Here is a 16,784-nt window from a genome sequence, read left to right on the forward strand (position 1 = left end):
AGTTAGATGCTTCGTCACATGAGGTTGAGGCTAGTAGTGCTTCACATGATTTATCCCGCCAGCTGAAGGTGAGTGAAGACGGTATTGTAACTACATTATCTCATCATGATAGGTATGTGAAATTAGTTGGTATTGGTCATATTACTCAAGTGAAGATTTTGCTTGAGTTACCAGCTGATTATAGTTTACGGATATGGACTCGAGATTATTATATTGGCATTTGGGATTCAGTTGATTGGAAATCTTTAACACTTTTTGGCAGCAGTGATTGTTTGGGTGCTATCATGGATTTGATTAGCAGATTGCACGGTGTTGTCTTTTCTTGTGCCAGGAGCTTATCCGATGTTGGTATTAGTTTTTATACATCGGTGTTGGGCTTTGTTCATATATCCAGTCGACCATACTTGCTGGAATGTGTTGATGATATTTCATATTTGGTAGTGTGTACAGATGAGTCCAAGGATCATATTGGCATTGATGACATCCAGGAGGATGTAGTGGGTAGTTGTGAAGACTTAGTTTCCTTGGGTACAGAGGAGTTGGACAGTAGTGCTATAGTTTTTGATACTCTGTATGTTGATATGAGCTTTAGAGTTGATTCACAGGACATAGATGGTAATACTCTAGAGACGAGTAACTTTGAGGATACTCCTTTAGATAGTGCATCAGAGGAGGTTTGTAGGAGACAGTCAAGTCAGTGCCATCATGTGTCTAATCAATTGAGAGTTAGTGACCGAGACATTGATGTCACTTGCCAGCATTTCGATGCTGCTCGTCAGTTGTTAACAGTTTATGGATGGGGTTCTCCTACTAGTGATGAGCAGGAAGGCAGTTATCTTTCTTTGACAGAGATCCACTCTTTATGGGAGGCTATTCAGATTTTGAGACAGAATTATATACAGTTGGTAGCCGACAGAGATTATCTTATGGAGTGGGGCAGTACAGCATATGATGCATTGTTGGCCAAGGAAGATGAGGTGAGTGAGCTTACTGAGCAGCTTGAGGTGACTTTTGAGATTCTTGAGAGTACACAGTTGGCTTTCAAGGAGTCACAATTTCATTTGGCTAAGGGGACCATGGAGTTAGATCGATTACAGTCTTTACCTGATTCTATACAGTCACAAGATGTGGTGTTTGGTGATATGAGGATGTCCATGGCCGAGATTGTCAGAGACAGTGGAGATGGGCATGCATCCATCCTTGATACTAACATTGGCATATCAGGTTCATTCCCACTAGAGTCGGGTTCAGTTGAGTTGGGTGTTGTAGCAGATTGTTGTATGCCTGACATGGTGGTGGCCTCTAGTACTGATGGCACGAAGACTAGAGATGATGTATCAAAGACCATGTGTGATCTTGGAGAGCCGACAGTTGGCATGGTTCCTACTAGTAATACTACTCTCTTAGTGATGTCTTCAGAGGTAGCAATCAGTTCCAACTTGGTTAGTGATCAATTGCAGTTAGTTACATCTGGATTGCAGTCTGAGCCACTGACTGAGATTGGTGCATTCTATCGGCATTACACTGTGAGGTACGCTCATCAATTTACCTTTGATGACCATGTTGATGAGATGATGATACAGAGATGTACTTTGGTTCCTAGTGCTTATCATCAGTTATGGGACAGTTTGATGCCTCAAGATGAGAGTTGTGATGGGCATGACATGGTGATAGGTTCTGCAGTTGATAGTTTGATAATATGTGACTTAGAGCAGGAGTTTGGGAGTGATGCTTCAGTGGGTGTTGTTATTGATTCTACTCCTTTGGCTATGACATCTCCTGACTTAGCTAGTGATCAGTCACAGTGGGTTGTATCACTTGTTCATAGTGAGTTGTTGACTGAGGTTGATTTTTTTAATCAACATTATATTGCAGGGTATGTACATCAGTTAGCATTTGATCCTTGTTTTGAAGAGTTGATGGCAGGCAAATTTGGTTTGGATTCCATTTCTTACTCCTTATCTTGTAATGTCTTTTCACCATCAGCAGTACATGGGAGTTATGGTTATGAGATAGTGGTCGGTGATTTGCAGAGTTGTGTTGACTGCAGGAGTTGTATAGTGTGTGGATTCTCCATACTTGGTATAGTTTCATTCAAGAGCGTTCACCATTGTTGCAGAGTTGGATTGTACATTCCGTATAGGCCAGTGGAATGCGTTGATGGTATTTATTGTGCTGGTAGTTTGATTTGTCCACTTTACTTGGGTTCTGATGTTCTAAGAGTTTGTGTCTCATGGGTTTTTGACTATGGTAGTGGTGATTTTGGAGTTTGGTTGAGCTATAATTGTCAGTTTGATTATGGATTCCTCTTCGTCATATTGCAGAGGATATTGCAGGAGCCTGTGTTAATTGGTAGTAGTATAGTTCATGACTAAATTTGGGATCCAGGTGGATTGATTGGTTTATTGTTCAGCCATTGCTTGAGGACAAGCAATGTTTGGGAGGGGAGGACTTGTCATGTCCCCTTTTCAAATAATTAAAAAATAATAATCTTTGTTAAGGCAGGCAGGCCCAAGAAAGTGAAGTTTCGAAAAAAGGGGGTTAATCTTTGGAAACCATTAGACTAATAAATGAAAATTATTATTAAAATATGTTTCATTAACCTCTCTTGGACGTGAGTTACAGTTATGCCCTTTTTAAAGGGGTTTGGAGGCATTTTGGGCGGATTCCAGAACTTGATTTTGCTGATTCTTTGTTATTCTTCAGAGGCTGCCAAACCTGTGGAGGAGACCCAAGAACGGGAGTTTGCAGATTTCCAGGGAGACCCAAGAACGGGAGTTTGCAGGTTTCCAAGAAGGCTAAGGACGGGAGTTTGAAGCCATTCCATGTGCATGCTCATACAGAGTTTGCCTTTGTGCTGAACAGTGCAGATTTGTGGATTTTCGGATGTGTTTTTTGTATGAGTTTGGTGTTTACAGTTGAGTATTTCATATCAGTTTGGGCTGCTGCTGTATTTCAGACTTTAAGGTGTTAAAATAGAGCTGAATATATGTATTGGGATGTGATTAAACTTCTGAGATAGATTATTAGTGTTTTGTGGTGTTTCCGAGCATTTTTGTGTTAATTTCGAGAGCCCGATGAGCATAGTTTTTGTCCTACATTTGTGAACTGTTGTGTAAAGGCTATACGGATCTGAAAATTTCATTTTGTAGGCTGTTATGCTGCTGAAATTTCTGTAAAAATTTCCATTTTCAGATTTATTAATAATTTGTGAAGTTGTGAAGCTTTTGGCACTATTTTCAGCATACCCGATTTGGGGTTTCTTGAGAAATTTGGTGGATCTTTGTGATATTAGTTGTTTGATCTTAAAGATCTGATTAGAGGTTGGAAATATCATGCAAAAATCAGAAAAGGGACATTTCAGTTTTCGAACAAAATTGCAAAAAGTTCGATTGATTTAGCATAGCATCAGTTATGGATGGAAGCCAGAATGATCAAGGAGAAAGCGATAATAATATATGGAAGTCGGGAATGTGACTTCTTGAATATCCCATCTCTCCCAACCCATAATATAAATATTAAAGGTCAAGGACTCTTTGGCTTCCAAGAAGCCGTAACATAAAGAATTATCTTGGCTCTTGGATGCTAAACAAATGTGCCAAGTGTTAAATCAGTTTCAAACAAGAAAAGAAAAAAGGATGGAAGAAGATTTGAAAGTTAAAAATCGAAAATATTATAGTTTATATCTATCTACGTACACCTAGATATATTTGTAAGGGGGCATCATTATATTATGGTGTCACTTAATATTTATCTCTATGTGTACGTACATAGGTATATATTAAAATAATATTGTAAAAGATTATCAAAAACTTTGAGATACGCATTATATTTAATTAAATAATTAATGTTTTTTAATGTTTATTAATAGCTCATGTAGTTCCATTGATTGTATCCTGATGTTCAAGTTGCTAGGTCCTCAACCATGGTAATTAACGATTAATACCCATTTGCCCAGTGATGGTGATGCTCCTATGCCCAATTCTTTTCTGACAATGCTTCCACCCCTTCGACATGCTTTCTACAAGGAAATTCACCGCAGTTAAATCATATTACCATAACAAGTCATTAATCGTAAATAATCTTAACGGCTAGCCACCTTTTCAATTCCACGAATTCATGATAAATAATCAACTAGCATGTTATCTTCATATGAAATTATAACGACTAACCGTCTTACCATTTCGCAAGATCATAACAATTTAAACTGTCAACTGACTTCATGTGAACCTCAACAGCTATATGAACATTTTAAATAGGTCAAAAATTGGGATGTAACACCAAGAGAATGAGGAATTCCGCCAAAGCCAAAACATGAACATGGTAAAGGATTAAATCACTAAACCAAGGATGGGATTTAAGTTTGGTGTCGAAATGAAATCAGAACAAGTAAGAAGAAATCAATCCTTTCGGCTATTAGGAGAACGTTGGACGCAACTTCAGTATGGAGCCCAACCATGCCTCCATTTCTTCCCAAAGGTTGACATGGAGCCGAAGCGAGCTAATATTTCCAATCAGATTTTGGGGTGAAGCCCAAGAACATGCTAAATTCCGCTCAACGTTTGAATATGTGCCCCAGCAAGCCCTGATTTCCACCCAATATTTTGGGGGCTCTCAACTTTGTAAACAAGGCATGATGAAGTTTAGCTTGCAACTAAGGAAGATAAACATGATGCCAATATGCAATTTCAAGTGAAAAACAAAGGCAAGTCATAGTAATTGTCAAGCATTTTACATTTTTTGGGAAGATCTTACTTGAGAGGAGCACAAACAAGGTTGGATTTCCAACCTCCATGGAGCTCCAAAGCCCAAGCAAGGTCGGATTTCTGACCTACTTAAGCTCCAAGTCCAACTACCTGCCAAATTGCACCACGCCTTTGGATAAACTCAGAGCAATGCATGATTATATTTGGCTTTGCAATGGTGATAAACAACATGAAAATCTGTTGTGGAGCAAGTAAATTCAGAGTTCCAAATATTTGGTTCCAGACATTTCATGCAACATATAAGTTTCTACCAAGAGATGAAGGCTAACACTTAACAAATACTAAAAATTGATCTCAGTGGGAGGAGCCTGAGCAAGGTCGGATTTCCAACCTGCTTTCGGCTCCGAAGCCCAACTGATGCCTGATTTATTTCCCTCATTAAAACAATTTCAAACAAGTGTGAGCTCTTAAGTCAAAGCGGCCAAAGAACAAATTAAGTTGCAAATTCAAAGACATCTAAACAAGCTTAGCCTCTATGAAGATTGAACAAAGTGCAATTCAGATATATCCCCTTATCAGGTTGGCCATATTAAGGGACATGCCTTTTGGGTTTAGATGCCTATATAGGAAGGATGAAACTCTTCATTTCGAACACCAATTCAACTCAATGCAATAAAACAAAAGAAAGAGCAGTAGTGTGAAAGTCGGAAAAAGAGAAGAAAGATCAGAACAAAATTTGCTGGGAATTAAAAATCATAAGTTTAAAAGAGAATAAGACCTGTTAGCTTCTCCATTGTACACTGAAACTTGCAAAATCTTGCACACCTGAAACTTCAAAAAACTCGAAATTTCAGAACATTTTGATCAGGCGTGGTATAGAATCAAGTTTGCAATGATAAATTCATGAACTCAAAGTGGATTTCTGAATGTTTTATTTTCAAGGAGAATTCATATGATTAGACTCAGCAAGTTAGAAAAATCAGAATTCAAGCAAAATCAGAAATTGTTCCAGTTTGATTTTGAATAAGAAAAGGTAAAATGCACGAATAAGGCTAGGATTGTGAACAAGACAAGAGAAATTCCTTCATAAAAATACAACTCCAATGCTAAAGCAAAATCATATTATTAGGAATGGTTGTTTATTCATAAGAATATCTTAATTTTGTTGTCAATACTTCATGTCTGAGAAATTGCACCAAAAAAGCTTTCCTCTTCAAAAAAGTGGTGCCAATTACAAATCCTTTCACGGCAACCACAAAAGGGGTGCAAGAGAGAATTGCTATCGTGGAAAATCCTCTATCACAGGAAAGAAATCATAGCTTTTGTGCTAAAAATAGCAAGAAACTTTCGAAATAGCAATGCAAAAAACAAAACACATGCAAAGATCTTCAAATCACAGCAAAAGCTCGACCAATCACGGCACTTGCTGACCCCCAATAAAAGTACAGGTGGGAAAACCCTTGATTTAAGCTTTATTTGAAAAACTAGGAAAAAAAATCTTCTAAAAATTTCAAAATTTTCTAAAATATCTTTATGATTTTTCAAAAAAAAAACCATTAAAAACTTTTGGAAATTTGTTCCAACTATTAGACCATGCATTTGAAAATTTGCCAAAAAATCCTATGGGCTCTAATACCATGAAATGATGATTGATTGATTAAAAAAGCGTAATTACAAAGGAGGCTCCTTAAATGGGGAATTATAACTATAAGGAAAATGTTTCTAAAAGAAACAAACATCAACAAAAAGATACTAGAAACTATCTAACACACAGACAAAAAAATAGGAAGTTGCTAAGGTAAACTAAGTAGACAACTTAAAATTAAATGACCATTATAAGTTGAATAATACAATATTGCTCCAGTATTCTTATGGGCTTCCTAACTAGGGAGTGGATTTGTGAGCAAAGGCTGTGAAGCAACCTCTCTATTGGCTTGCGGGTGATTTCCTTTTTAGTTTCAGTGAATTTATTTTGGCATTATCGCCATTGAAATGGCTCTTCTTCTTTCACTTGTGGGTTGAATACTATTTTGTTTCCTTAATTCTTGATCAAATAGCTGAAGCAAAATTTTGAAAAGGGTTATAAAAGGATCTTCTTTCAAAGGTGTAAAGTATGATTGCTGCAAATGTAATAGCACTGCATGTAATTTCTGTGTATTCCAAAGGCAGTGATCTCTTTTGCATTTATATTGAGGATGGGCCAAGAAGAGACATGTCCTTTCATTGGACATGTCTATTCATTATTATATAATTAATATAAGAACAATTATTTATTATATATATATGCACATAATATCTCTTGAATCTGTTAATGTTTTATAGCTTTTGTAGCTTCTGTCGGTTTAAAGTTTAAACACAAGGTATAAAAACATAAAAGAACAACTCTTTGATATATATATATATAATAACTATAATCGCATGATAATCAAATTATAAATCAGAGTTTTATATATATAGTTATCAAGTGCATCAAGCATGTTGATTAGAGGCGACATATGCTTAGTTGATAACAATGACTTGGGCATTTAAGCTACAGGTCATATCGACTACTTCAAGCATAATATAATTGCCTTTAATCTTCATGTATGTGATCGCACTTTCTTACATCTGTCATGATGCGTTGATCTGAGGTGGCATAGTGGAGATTACTATAATCGTGTTGACCAAGTGATTTGTTATCTCACCGTTTCGTTGTACTGACTTTTGCATCTATTTTGGGTTTATTAAGTAACATGGGTTTAATGTTAAACCTCAGTGTCATCAATGGTCACGTTCTTATCATGAGGCACGTCACCGAATAGACATGCCTCCAATTCAAAGTCCCCCCTATTTGACCGTAGTCGATGAATTTTATCAAATCATCGAATACAATTTCATATAAGTACTTCTATATTAAGGTGGCAGAAAATCAGAGACATTGATTAAAGTTTATTGATATAATACTAAAGGGAAAATATATTGGGTATATTGAAAGATATTTACATAAAGAGAATATATTTATATTTATATAAGTAAAATTTATATATAAATCCAATTGAGAAAATTAACAAAATCACTACATTAATTTCTTCAACATTCCATAATTATATTTTATATATATATATATATATATATATATATATATCACTACATTAATTTCTTCAACATTCCATAATTATATTTTATATACATATATATCTTCAATAGTTTTGCCTCATAGGATTTATTTGACAGAAGCTACAAAAAAAACATCAACACTTTCTCTTAGCTAGGGAGGATAAACACATGATATGATATTACCTCAATGTAATATCAAGAATGGCGTGATTAAGGATTTTTTTTATCAGAAGATACCCACCATTTAGCTATTATCTCATGATATTAGGAGTAATGGCCTCAAAATATCAAGTCACGTGATATCCGCTAAATACTCCAAGTAAAGGCCTTTGAATATCAAGTTGCATGATATTCACCAAATACTCAAAATGTTCATAAGGTATTTGCACATGTATCACTCTATGATACTTACCACAGGAACATTAAATCATGGTAAGGAAGTTAATCCACCATGATATATCTATACAATACAACTCGTAGATATCTATGTGACGACATCTATCTCTGAGTTGACTGATTTACAAGATATGATCTATATAAAATTTAAGATCTGCTTAGATATCAATCATATGATATCCATCATAATAGAAGGTTAGACTATTGTAAGATTGTCACCTTACTATAGTAACTACAAAGAACATCAATGAAAGATCATCACCTTCCACGATATTTCCACAAAGTCATGTAGTAACTCACATGACATCTACCATGAACATTTCCAGAGAGTAGAGCAAAGGTTTTCACCTCAAACTTTTCTCTCACAAAGAAGAATGCATTAAAGTACATCTCAAGTAATCATTGATGCTCAAGCTCCCTCTCACTAAAGGCTCTGACCCATAACTCTGAGCTTGTCTTCAATAATGCACAATCTTTACTTTTCGCAGAAGGCTTGGAGAAACTATCAATTGTCAAATCTTCTGTGATATGTACTCTAAATGAATAGTATTCCAAGTATCCACCTACGGTTTAGGCATTCACATAAATGTCTTTTAGTCTGCACATATGGAGCTTCATCTTATGAATCATAGTCCTCTGACTGCTACAATTTCTTGACCACTCAAGAATCTATCTCGACATGGTCTATTCCCTCTAAATAAATATGATCAAGATGCTCAAAAGTCAACTGAAACGTATCCTCTAGCTGCTCCCTCTCTTTGTCCAAGGTTGCCTCTAATGAAATGTTAGGCTCCCTCTTGATATAGAAGGATACTCATAATCTCAATCATCAAAAATATTTGCTTCAAGAGCCTCACTTTATCTAGCATAATCATAATATGACTAATGAATCCGACATCAGAACTTCTTTGGAGCTACTATCATAAGATTAAGTCTTGCACAATACTTGGTAGCATGCCTAATGTACCAATCTTCTTTGGAGACAAAGGAAAAGATCAATGGAAATAGCTCTTTATAGTACTATAGAAATACAAATAAGAGAGAGACTACAATGAGTAGTTAAGTGTAATACTCAAGGACAATAAATACGTATCCGCACATCAACATCCTTGACACAAGTTGCTCCAATGAGGGTCCATATGTAACAAATCAGAAAACATCTTCACATAAGCGTTTGTCAAACCATGGGAATGGAACATTGGTTATAATTATCCCCCATAATGTAAAATTCCCACTTACTCCATTTCATAGAGTTTTCAGTCACTATTTAATCCCATGACTACACATGTCAAGATCTTTCTTCCTTGTACTTTTCTTTTCTTCACTTCAACGCTGCTCTTTTTCTACACACACTAATCATACTTGTCCTTTTTAATATTTATATCTTCTTGTTTTGGTCAAGAGATGTCACTTACTAAAGACCACAACTTCTTAAGCATATCACATTTCTTTATTAGCCAGATACTGATTGTCAAGTAAATAAACTGCATCTGTTAATTAAGCAAATAGTTGTCATTTATTTGTTTAAACTAAACAAATATTCCTCTTGTCATTCATGATGATTGCTATTTATATAGATGGTCGTCGTCTTCTGTTTATATTAATCGATGATCTCTTTTCATCGTTTCCTTAAACCTCATATTCATGCATAAACATTTATTTAAATCGCTGCTTCTTTGTCTTTAAAACGCTTGCTGCATATCAAGTCTTCCATGATACAATTGCTGTCTCAATGGCATCTTTGGTATTGTCTCCTTCAAACTCTGAAAAAAACTTTGAGACAAGCTTCATTCTTTGCAATCATCTAAAATATACTCAAAACAAAAAAGTTAGCTTTGAGTTCACCAGAAATTGTAATATATTCAAAGCAAGTTGAGAGAATGGAATAAAGATTGCTTCGAGAACATTGTTTAAGCAAAATAAAATTGAGAGGGAGATCGAGGATCACAACAATAAGATCATTTGCTAATGTATAATCAAAGAAGATTTTGAAAGGGAACAGCTGTTTAAAAAGGATAGTTTGAAAATATGCGCCTATGAGGAAGAGTTTTAGAAAGAGAAAACCAAAGAATCTTGGCTCGAGGCTAAGGACCCAAATACAAAATTCTTCCATGCCTCAAGCAAAGCAAAAATATCTAATAAAAAATAGATGATATTCTTTGGGCTAACAGGGTACTTGTGTAGAACACAAATGCAATTGAGTTAGAAGCAGTTCCCTATTTCCAATCTCTGCTTGCTTCAAGGGTTGACTCAGAATGGCAGTTAGAAGTATCCCTCCTAGACTAGATTTTCAGGAGGCTTAGAGAAGTTTATAATCAAATGCACCACGTTCTCTTTGGAGGAAGTAAAGTGTGCGAATTTTCAGCCTCACCTAGATAAATCCCTAGATCTAGACAGCTTCTTGTGCTTTTTTATCAAAAGTATTCATATGTCTTTTGGGAGGAAACGTAGAACCTTGTCAGGACCCACCATTGGCCTGAGCGTACCCGCAACAAGGCATGACAAAAAGTGAAAAAAAAGACACTTAAAGAATGAGTTTTTAAATATTTTTTCTTGCTAACCTTAAAAGGAGCTTAATAAAGAAACATTTCACTCATTTTCTCTCTGATTTTGGTGTGCCCATTTTGCAAGTCTGAATAGAAGGTTGTAGAGATTGTTTATGGAGTCTCAAGTCCTTCCAATAATCAATGTTGAGTGTTCCAAGTATGTATTTGATCCTTCATTTTGCTTCTTTGATAATTTATTTTAAATTTTTCTATTGTTCTAAATTTTATCAAATTTTTGTATGAGTTTTGAAAAAAAAAAATTGTTATAGATTGCAAGAATGAGTGGTCAGAGCTCAATGGGTGGGGAGGGATCCCAAAAAGTTAAAATTGATAAAAGTTCTCCTTTGTGGAAGTATACAACAAGAATTGAACAATGTCCTGGAGGGGGGATTTATATGGAAATACATTTTTTGCAAAACCCAATATAGATGCTCCTATTACCGAGTTAAACATCATTTTCTAGGCCCTGTGGATAAAGGGATTTATGTGTATAAGGGCTCAGAGACAGAGAAGAAGGGGTTGTTGGCTGCACAAATAGCAGCCATGTTAAAAGAACAAAATGTTGATAGGATAGTGTCAAGGGGGAAACAAGAAAAATCAAAGCACAAACCACCGACACCACCCTCTCAAACGACCACTAGATATCATCCCTACTTACCTATCCCTTCTACGAATGAAGATGTAAAAACACCCCAGAACACCACTCACAATAGAGGCCCATTAGATTAGGGCATTTCAAAATTAATTGAGATAAATTGCTGATGTAAAGGTTGGGATTTGCCTCTTTGTGAATGGTCTTCCATTCAATCTAGTTAGATCACCTTATTGATGAGAGATGGTGCAAGCAATAAATGAAGCGCCTAGTGGTTACCGAGGTCCTAGATATGAATAGGTAAGAACCACCTTATTGCATACTGATAGAAAAAATGTAGACAGCCTCCTCAAACCAATAAGAGATTCTTGGATCCGAACGAGGGTGACTCTTGTCTATGATGGATGGAAAGATTGCGAAAACCGTCCATTAATAAATATGATTGTTGTCTCCCCCAAGGGCACAATATTTTTGAAGGCGATTGATTGTGAAGGGGAGGTAAAGGATGTAGAATTTGTTGCCCAATTTCCAGTGTTACCCCAGCACGGGGGTGCGGCGGTGCAGGGGGACGTCGGGACAAGTTTCGGGTGCGGGAAAAAAATAGCCTCAATTTGGGGAAGGCAAGGGTGCGGCGGGGGTGCGGCGGCGGGGGAGCGAAGGGGGGGTTCAGGGGAGGGGGGGAGGAGAGGGAGTGGGGGGAGGGGGTTGCATAGTATATATATAATATTATTAATATATATGATTGAAAATGCTAATTATGAAATGATACTTCAATATATTATATAACAATGTAACATTAACATATCAAATATAGTTGACTACAATGAATAGAGAAAATTAAAATGTGATTCACAAACCATAAGTTCAAACCTGAAACTTGAAATTTCATAACCATTACTATTACTAATGACCATTTGACAAATTAACTTAGTTCAAGATGCAAGATTCAAAATTCATTGTTCAAATATGATTTTATGAATATCATATATCATAAATATGCTCATGATGACAATGAGCTGAATAGCATGAAACAATGAAATAATAATAATGTATCATAGCCATATCAAAGTGAGTATAATCAACAAAATGACAAAATGCCAATAATGAGAATGGATGATTCTCAAGTGCTCTCTAATCATCCCCTATGCCAAAGTCCTCATCGCTGGAACTACTAGACTCCTCCTGGGTAAGATCCTGATCCTCTAAAGGAACACCAACTAGCCCTACATTGGCTTCTGCATCGGCATCCTCATCAATCTGAGCTGGATCCTCTGGCTCCACATCCCATCGTGCTGCAGGGCTCTCCTTGTACTCACGTGTCTTGCAATCTTTGAGCCGCAAGTGACCATGTACAGCAACCAACTTCTTCGCTCTCTTAGAGGTAAGTCTATTCCTCTTAACAGAGTGAATGAAGCTATAGGTGGACCAATTCCTCTCTGCAGCTGAGGACCTAGACACCTGAGATAACAAAGTTGAAAATTACAATTTACAAGTTACAAACAAATGTTCATACAATTTGTAACGAATGATAAATGGTAAATCGATGATTAATAATTATTGAATCAATGAATCATAAATTAAAATCAGCAAGGTAAAACTCTTCAAGTTAAGATTGTAAAGGGCTAGAATTAGTTATTAGTATTACAAACCTGAGAAAGCAGTCGAATGGCTAGTGAGGTGATCTTTAACTTTTGTGACCCATGACATTTCCACCACAAAATGGGATTCTTTTGTGCCATGGTTTTGAGATCCACCTTTGCAATATCTGAGTATCCTACAAGTTACAAGTTTTAAAGTTTACAACATAATATTAAAATTATAAATAACTTAAATAAAGTTATAAGTAACAATTAATTATTAAAAGAACTTATAATATAATAATTATAAAGAGTTTAGAGCACTGAATCAAGATTTTAGGATTACCTAAAAGACTAGCAAATTCGGACCACTCGGTGCGGATCTCACTAGCAGTCTCAATATCATACATTTTGGCAATGCATCGAAAGAACCCATTCTTCACCTCATCATCCTGAAGTGGTGTGACTCTACCAAGCCTAGGTATGTACCACTTCGGGTTCAATGCATAGGCAGCCATGTGCAAAGGAGTGTTCAACTTCTCCCACTTGCGGTGAATGATAGGCTCAATGTGCTCCGTATAGAATGCTAGAGTGAGGTCTCTCTCACGCACAACAGCCCTCATCTGCCCAAGCATGGAATCAATGCACTCATAAACCTCTCCAAGGCTAGGTGAATCTGCATCTCCATATTTGATCACCTGAAACACTGGAGTAATGATGGAGACTATGTATTTTGCATTACTCCAAAACTGATCACTCTTCACTGTCTCCTTTACCCTCTTCCCCTGCTTTGTTCTGGACTCAGGCCATCGATTCCATTCTTGTGTCATAACCATGAGTTGCAATGGCTCTTGCAACTCAATCATTCTCTCCAACAGAATATAATATGATGCATGCCTAGTCTCAACTGGTTTCAGGAATTGCTTCTTTGCGAAGCTCCTGAAAAGTGCATGTGATGTATGGTGATTGCAGATAAACATCTGCACCTCTCTCCCATCATTAACCACCTTTCTAATCCACTCTATTTTCCCCATGTCTTTGAGTGTATTGTTCATGGCATGCACACAACATGGAGTCCACCAAATATGCCTATAAGCTGCCTCAACAAGCCTCCCTGCAGCTTTGCACACATGTGCTGCATCTGTCACAACTTGGACCACATTTTGTGGTCCAACCTCCTCAATGGCTTCCCTAAGCACATGAAACTGAAAATCAGCATCTTTACGATGCCCTGAACAATCAACTGCCTTCAAAAAATATGGGCCCTCCGTGCATGTAACCATAATGTTGATGAGTGGACGATGACTAATGTCCGTCCACCCATCCATGATAATGCTGCAACCTGAGTCCATCCAACATGCTTTCATTTTCTCCATCAAGATCCCAACCTTGTCATAGGCTCTATCCAACACTGTAGTCCTCAGCTTGTGGTCACCTGGTGGCACATATGATGGCTCTCCCTCATTCACTGCCATGGTCATCATCCTCACAAAATAGGGAGATCGAGCCACATGTGTAGAAATGCCATTGGCAAAGAAGAAATCACCAACAGCATCATCTAACCAGTCCCTTGCATGCATGTTAAATAAATGAGCAATGGGGTTACTATCAGTACCACTTGCAGTTGCTTTTCGTTTCCCCCTATTGCTGTCCCCAGCTGAACTGTGTGTAGGTGAGGAGAATGATGGTGTAGGTGACATAGTCCCTGCTCTCTGATGCAAGATACGAGTAGATGTATCTCGCTGCCCCTGTAACCGCTGTATATGTTGTACCTGTTGCCTAGCAGACAAAGATCTAGGCATTGGAACAACACTACCATCAGGAATGCCCCATAGTTTATTTACTTCAATTCTGTATCTGACATTCTCAGGATTTGATAAGAACATGCATGGGTTCACACCATAGCCACTCCAAAAAAGAAGGTGTGAATTAACTCTTGTAATGCTGCCAAACCATTCTGCTCCACATATATTGCACTTCCATTTGCGTGTGCCACCCCCTGAAGGTGTAGGGCATGTAATTTTTGTAGCAAACTGTTTAAGAGGGGACTTTGGGTCATAAGGACCCCCTAGCATACTTCCTCAAAATCGCTGAAGGGCAATCAGTAGAAGGCACCCCTGGTGCAATATAAGGAGGCTCTTCCGCAGGCTCAGATTGACCACCTACATCAGCCCCATGATCACTTCCTTCAGGCTCAAGTTCAGGCTCATAATCAAATGCACTTGGCTCATTAATTTCCATGTCTTCTGCAATTTGGCTAGATCTAGAAGCCATTTATAAAACTGCATTTCACAAAATGAAAGTAAAATTATAAAAATGATCATGATACATTTCAGCCCAAGTAAAAATAATTTAAAACTTAAAACTTTACTATTTAATTTTAGCATTTACTATTTAAAAATTTAAAGTATTAAAAAATGAAACTAAATAGTAAAATACTAAAAGAAAATATTAAATAAAAATATGGCAATATGGCATATGCTGAAACGTTTTACTAAGTTAGTAAGTTACTCTCAAGTTTCAAGTTTTATTTTTTATTTTTGAATCTTGTTGATAGTTGAATCTTCTTAGTTCTATGATTTTTTATTTTATTATTTATATTAATTTTTAGTTTTTAAATTTTTTCATTGTTCTTAAAATAAAAATATGGCAATATGGCATATGCTGAAATGTATTTTACTAAATACATTTCAGCATATGCCATATTGCCATATTTTTATTTTAAGAACAATGAAAAAAACTAAAAATTAATATAAATAATAAAATAAAAAATCATAGAACTAAGAAGATTCAACTATCAACAAGATTCAAGAATGAAACTTGAAACTTGAAAGTAACTTAGTAAAACTAAATACTAACTACTAAATTTAAAAATTATAAATTGATTTTTAAAACCAAAAAAACAAAGTAAAACAAAAAAAACCCTACCTTGAAGGCTCAAACTTGAGGAAACACTTGCCAAATCAAACTTTCTTGCTCCTCTTGCTCCTCTTGATTTTGCAATCCCTTGCAAAACCACCCACTAATCTCTCACAAGCTCCTCCAAACACTCTTTCTCACTTAGCTCCTTGCTGCTCCAAAATGGTGAAATGAATAAGACATCTATTGGTCTTATTAAGCCTTCAAATAGACTACATGGGACCCACACCAAATTAGGGTTAGCATACTTCAAAAACAAAAACAAAAACAAAAAGCAAAAAGTATTTTTTTTTAAAAAAAATTGGGCCTCTTCTCGACGCACCCCGCGCGCACCCGGGAAGCACCCCTCAAGCACCCGTGGTGCACTCGGGAAGCACCCAAGCACCCGGTGCTCGACCGGTGCGGCGGGGGTGCGGCGGCGAAAAAGCCGCAGGCGGGGGTGCTTGGGTGCGTGACGCACCCGCACCGGGTGCGTACGCGCATCGGGTGCGCGAGGCTTTTGACCCGGGTGCGCGCACCCGGGTTACAGTGCCAATTTCTCATTGAATCCATAGAATATGTGAGAGTTGATAATGTTGTCCAAGTAGTAACAGACAATGCAAAACTTTGTAGGCCTATGAGTGCTTTGGTAAAAGCACAATATGATCATATCTTTTGGACACCATGCACCGTCCACTCCTTGAATTTGGTAATGAAAGCAAATCGCACCCAAATTGAATGGGTGAAAAAAGTATACAAGGGTGAGGAGATCCAAATGTTTGTGACAAACCACCATACGTCACAAGCAATTTTCAGAACTTTCTCCAACTTGGATTATAGGTAAATTTTAAAATTTAATTTAAACTTTATTTAGTTTGATTTATCATTTTGTCACTCTTTACATAATTGAATAAAACATTTTTTGTGTTTACATGTTTGAAATGTGTTATTAACTTGCAACTAATTGTTATTA

General features: G+C 36.7%; 2 protein-coding genes across 2 annotated transcripts in view; both read right to left on the reverse strand.

The window, feature by feature from the left end:
• LOC149556187 (Putative methyltransferase family protein) overlaps positions 1 to 16,784 on the reverse strand; it is a 78,917-nt gene that overhangs the window by 12,234 nt on the left and 49,899 nt on the right. The window lies entirely within an intron of this gene.
• LOC149556188 (uncharacterized) lies at positions 12,289 to 13,157 on the reverse strand. The gene is made up of 2 exons (XM_089830314.1): positions 12,986 to 13,157; positions 12,289 to 12,794 (listed from the first exon to the last, which is right to left on the reverse strand). The coding sequence occupies exons 1-2, from the start codon at positions 13,073 to 13,075 to the stop codon at positions 12,468 to 12,470; spliced, it is 417 nt and encodes a 138-aa protein (XP_089686440.1). The 5' UTR covers positions 13,076 to 13,157; the 3' UTR covers positions 12,289 to 12,467.

The sequence above is a fragment of the Cupressus sempervirens genome, chromosome 5 (assembly GCF_028749045.1).
Source record: "Cupressus sempervirens isolate cs-2001-9-10 chromosome 5, ASM2874904v1, whole genome shotgun sequence".
Classification (NCBI taxonomy): Eukaryota; Viridiplantae; Streptophyta; class Pinopsida; order Cupressales; family Cupressaceae; genus Cupressus; species Cupressus sempervirens.

Bases quoted from the DNA above. Each gene is read 5' to 3' on its own strand.
- LOC149556188 (XM_089830314.1), bottom strand. From the start codon at position 13,075: ATGGCACAAAAGAATCCCATTTTGTGGTGGAAATGTCATGGGTCACAA. The intron at 12,795-12,985 runs GTTTGTAATACT...TTGTTATCTCAG, and splicing joins CCATTCGACTGCTTTCTCAG to GTGTCTAGGTCCTCAGCTGC.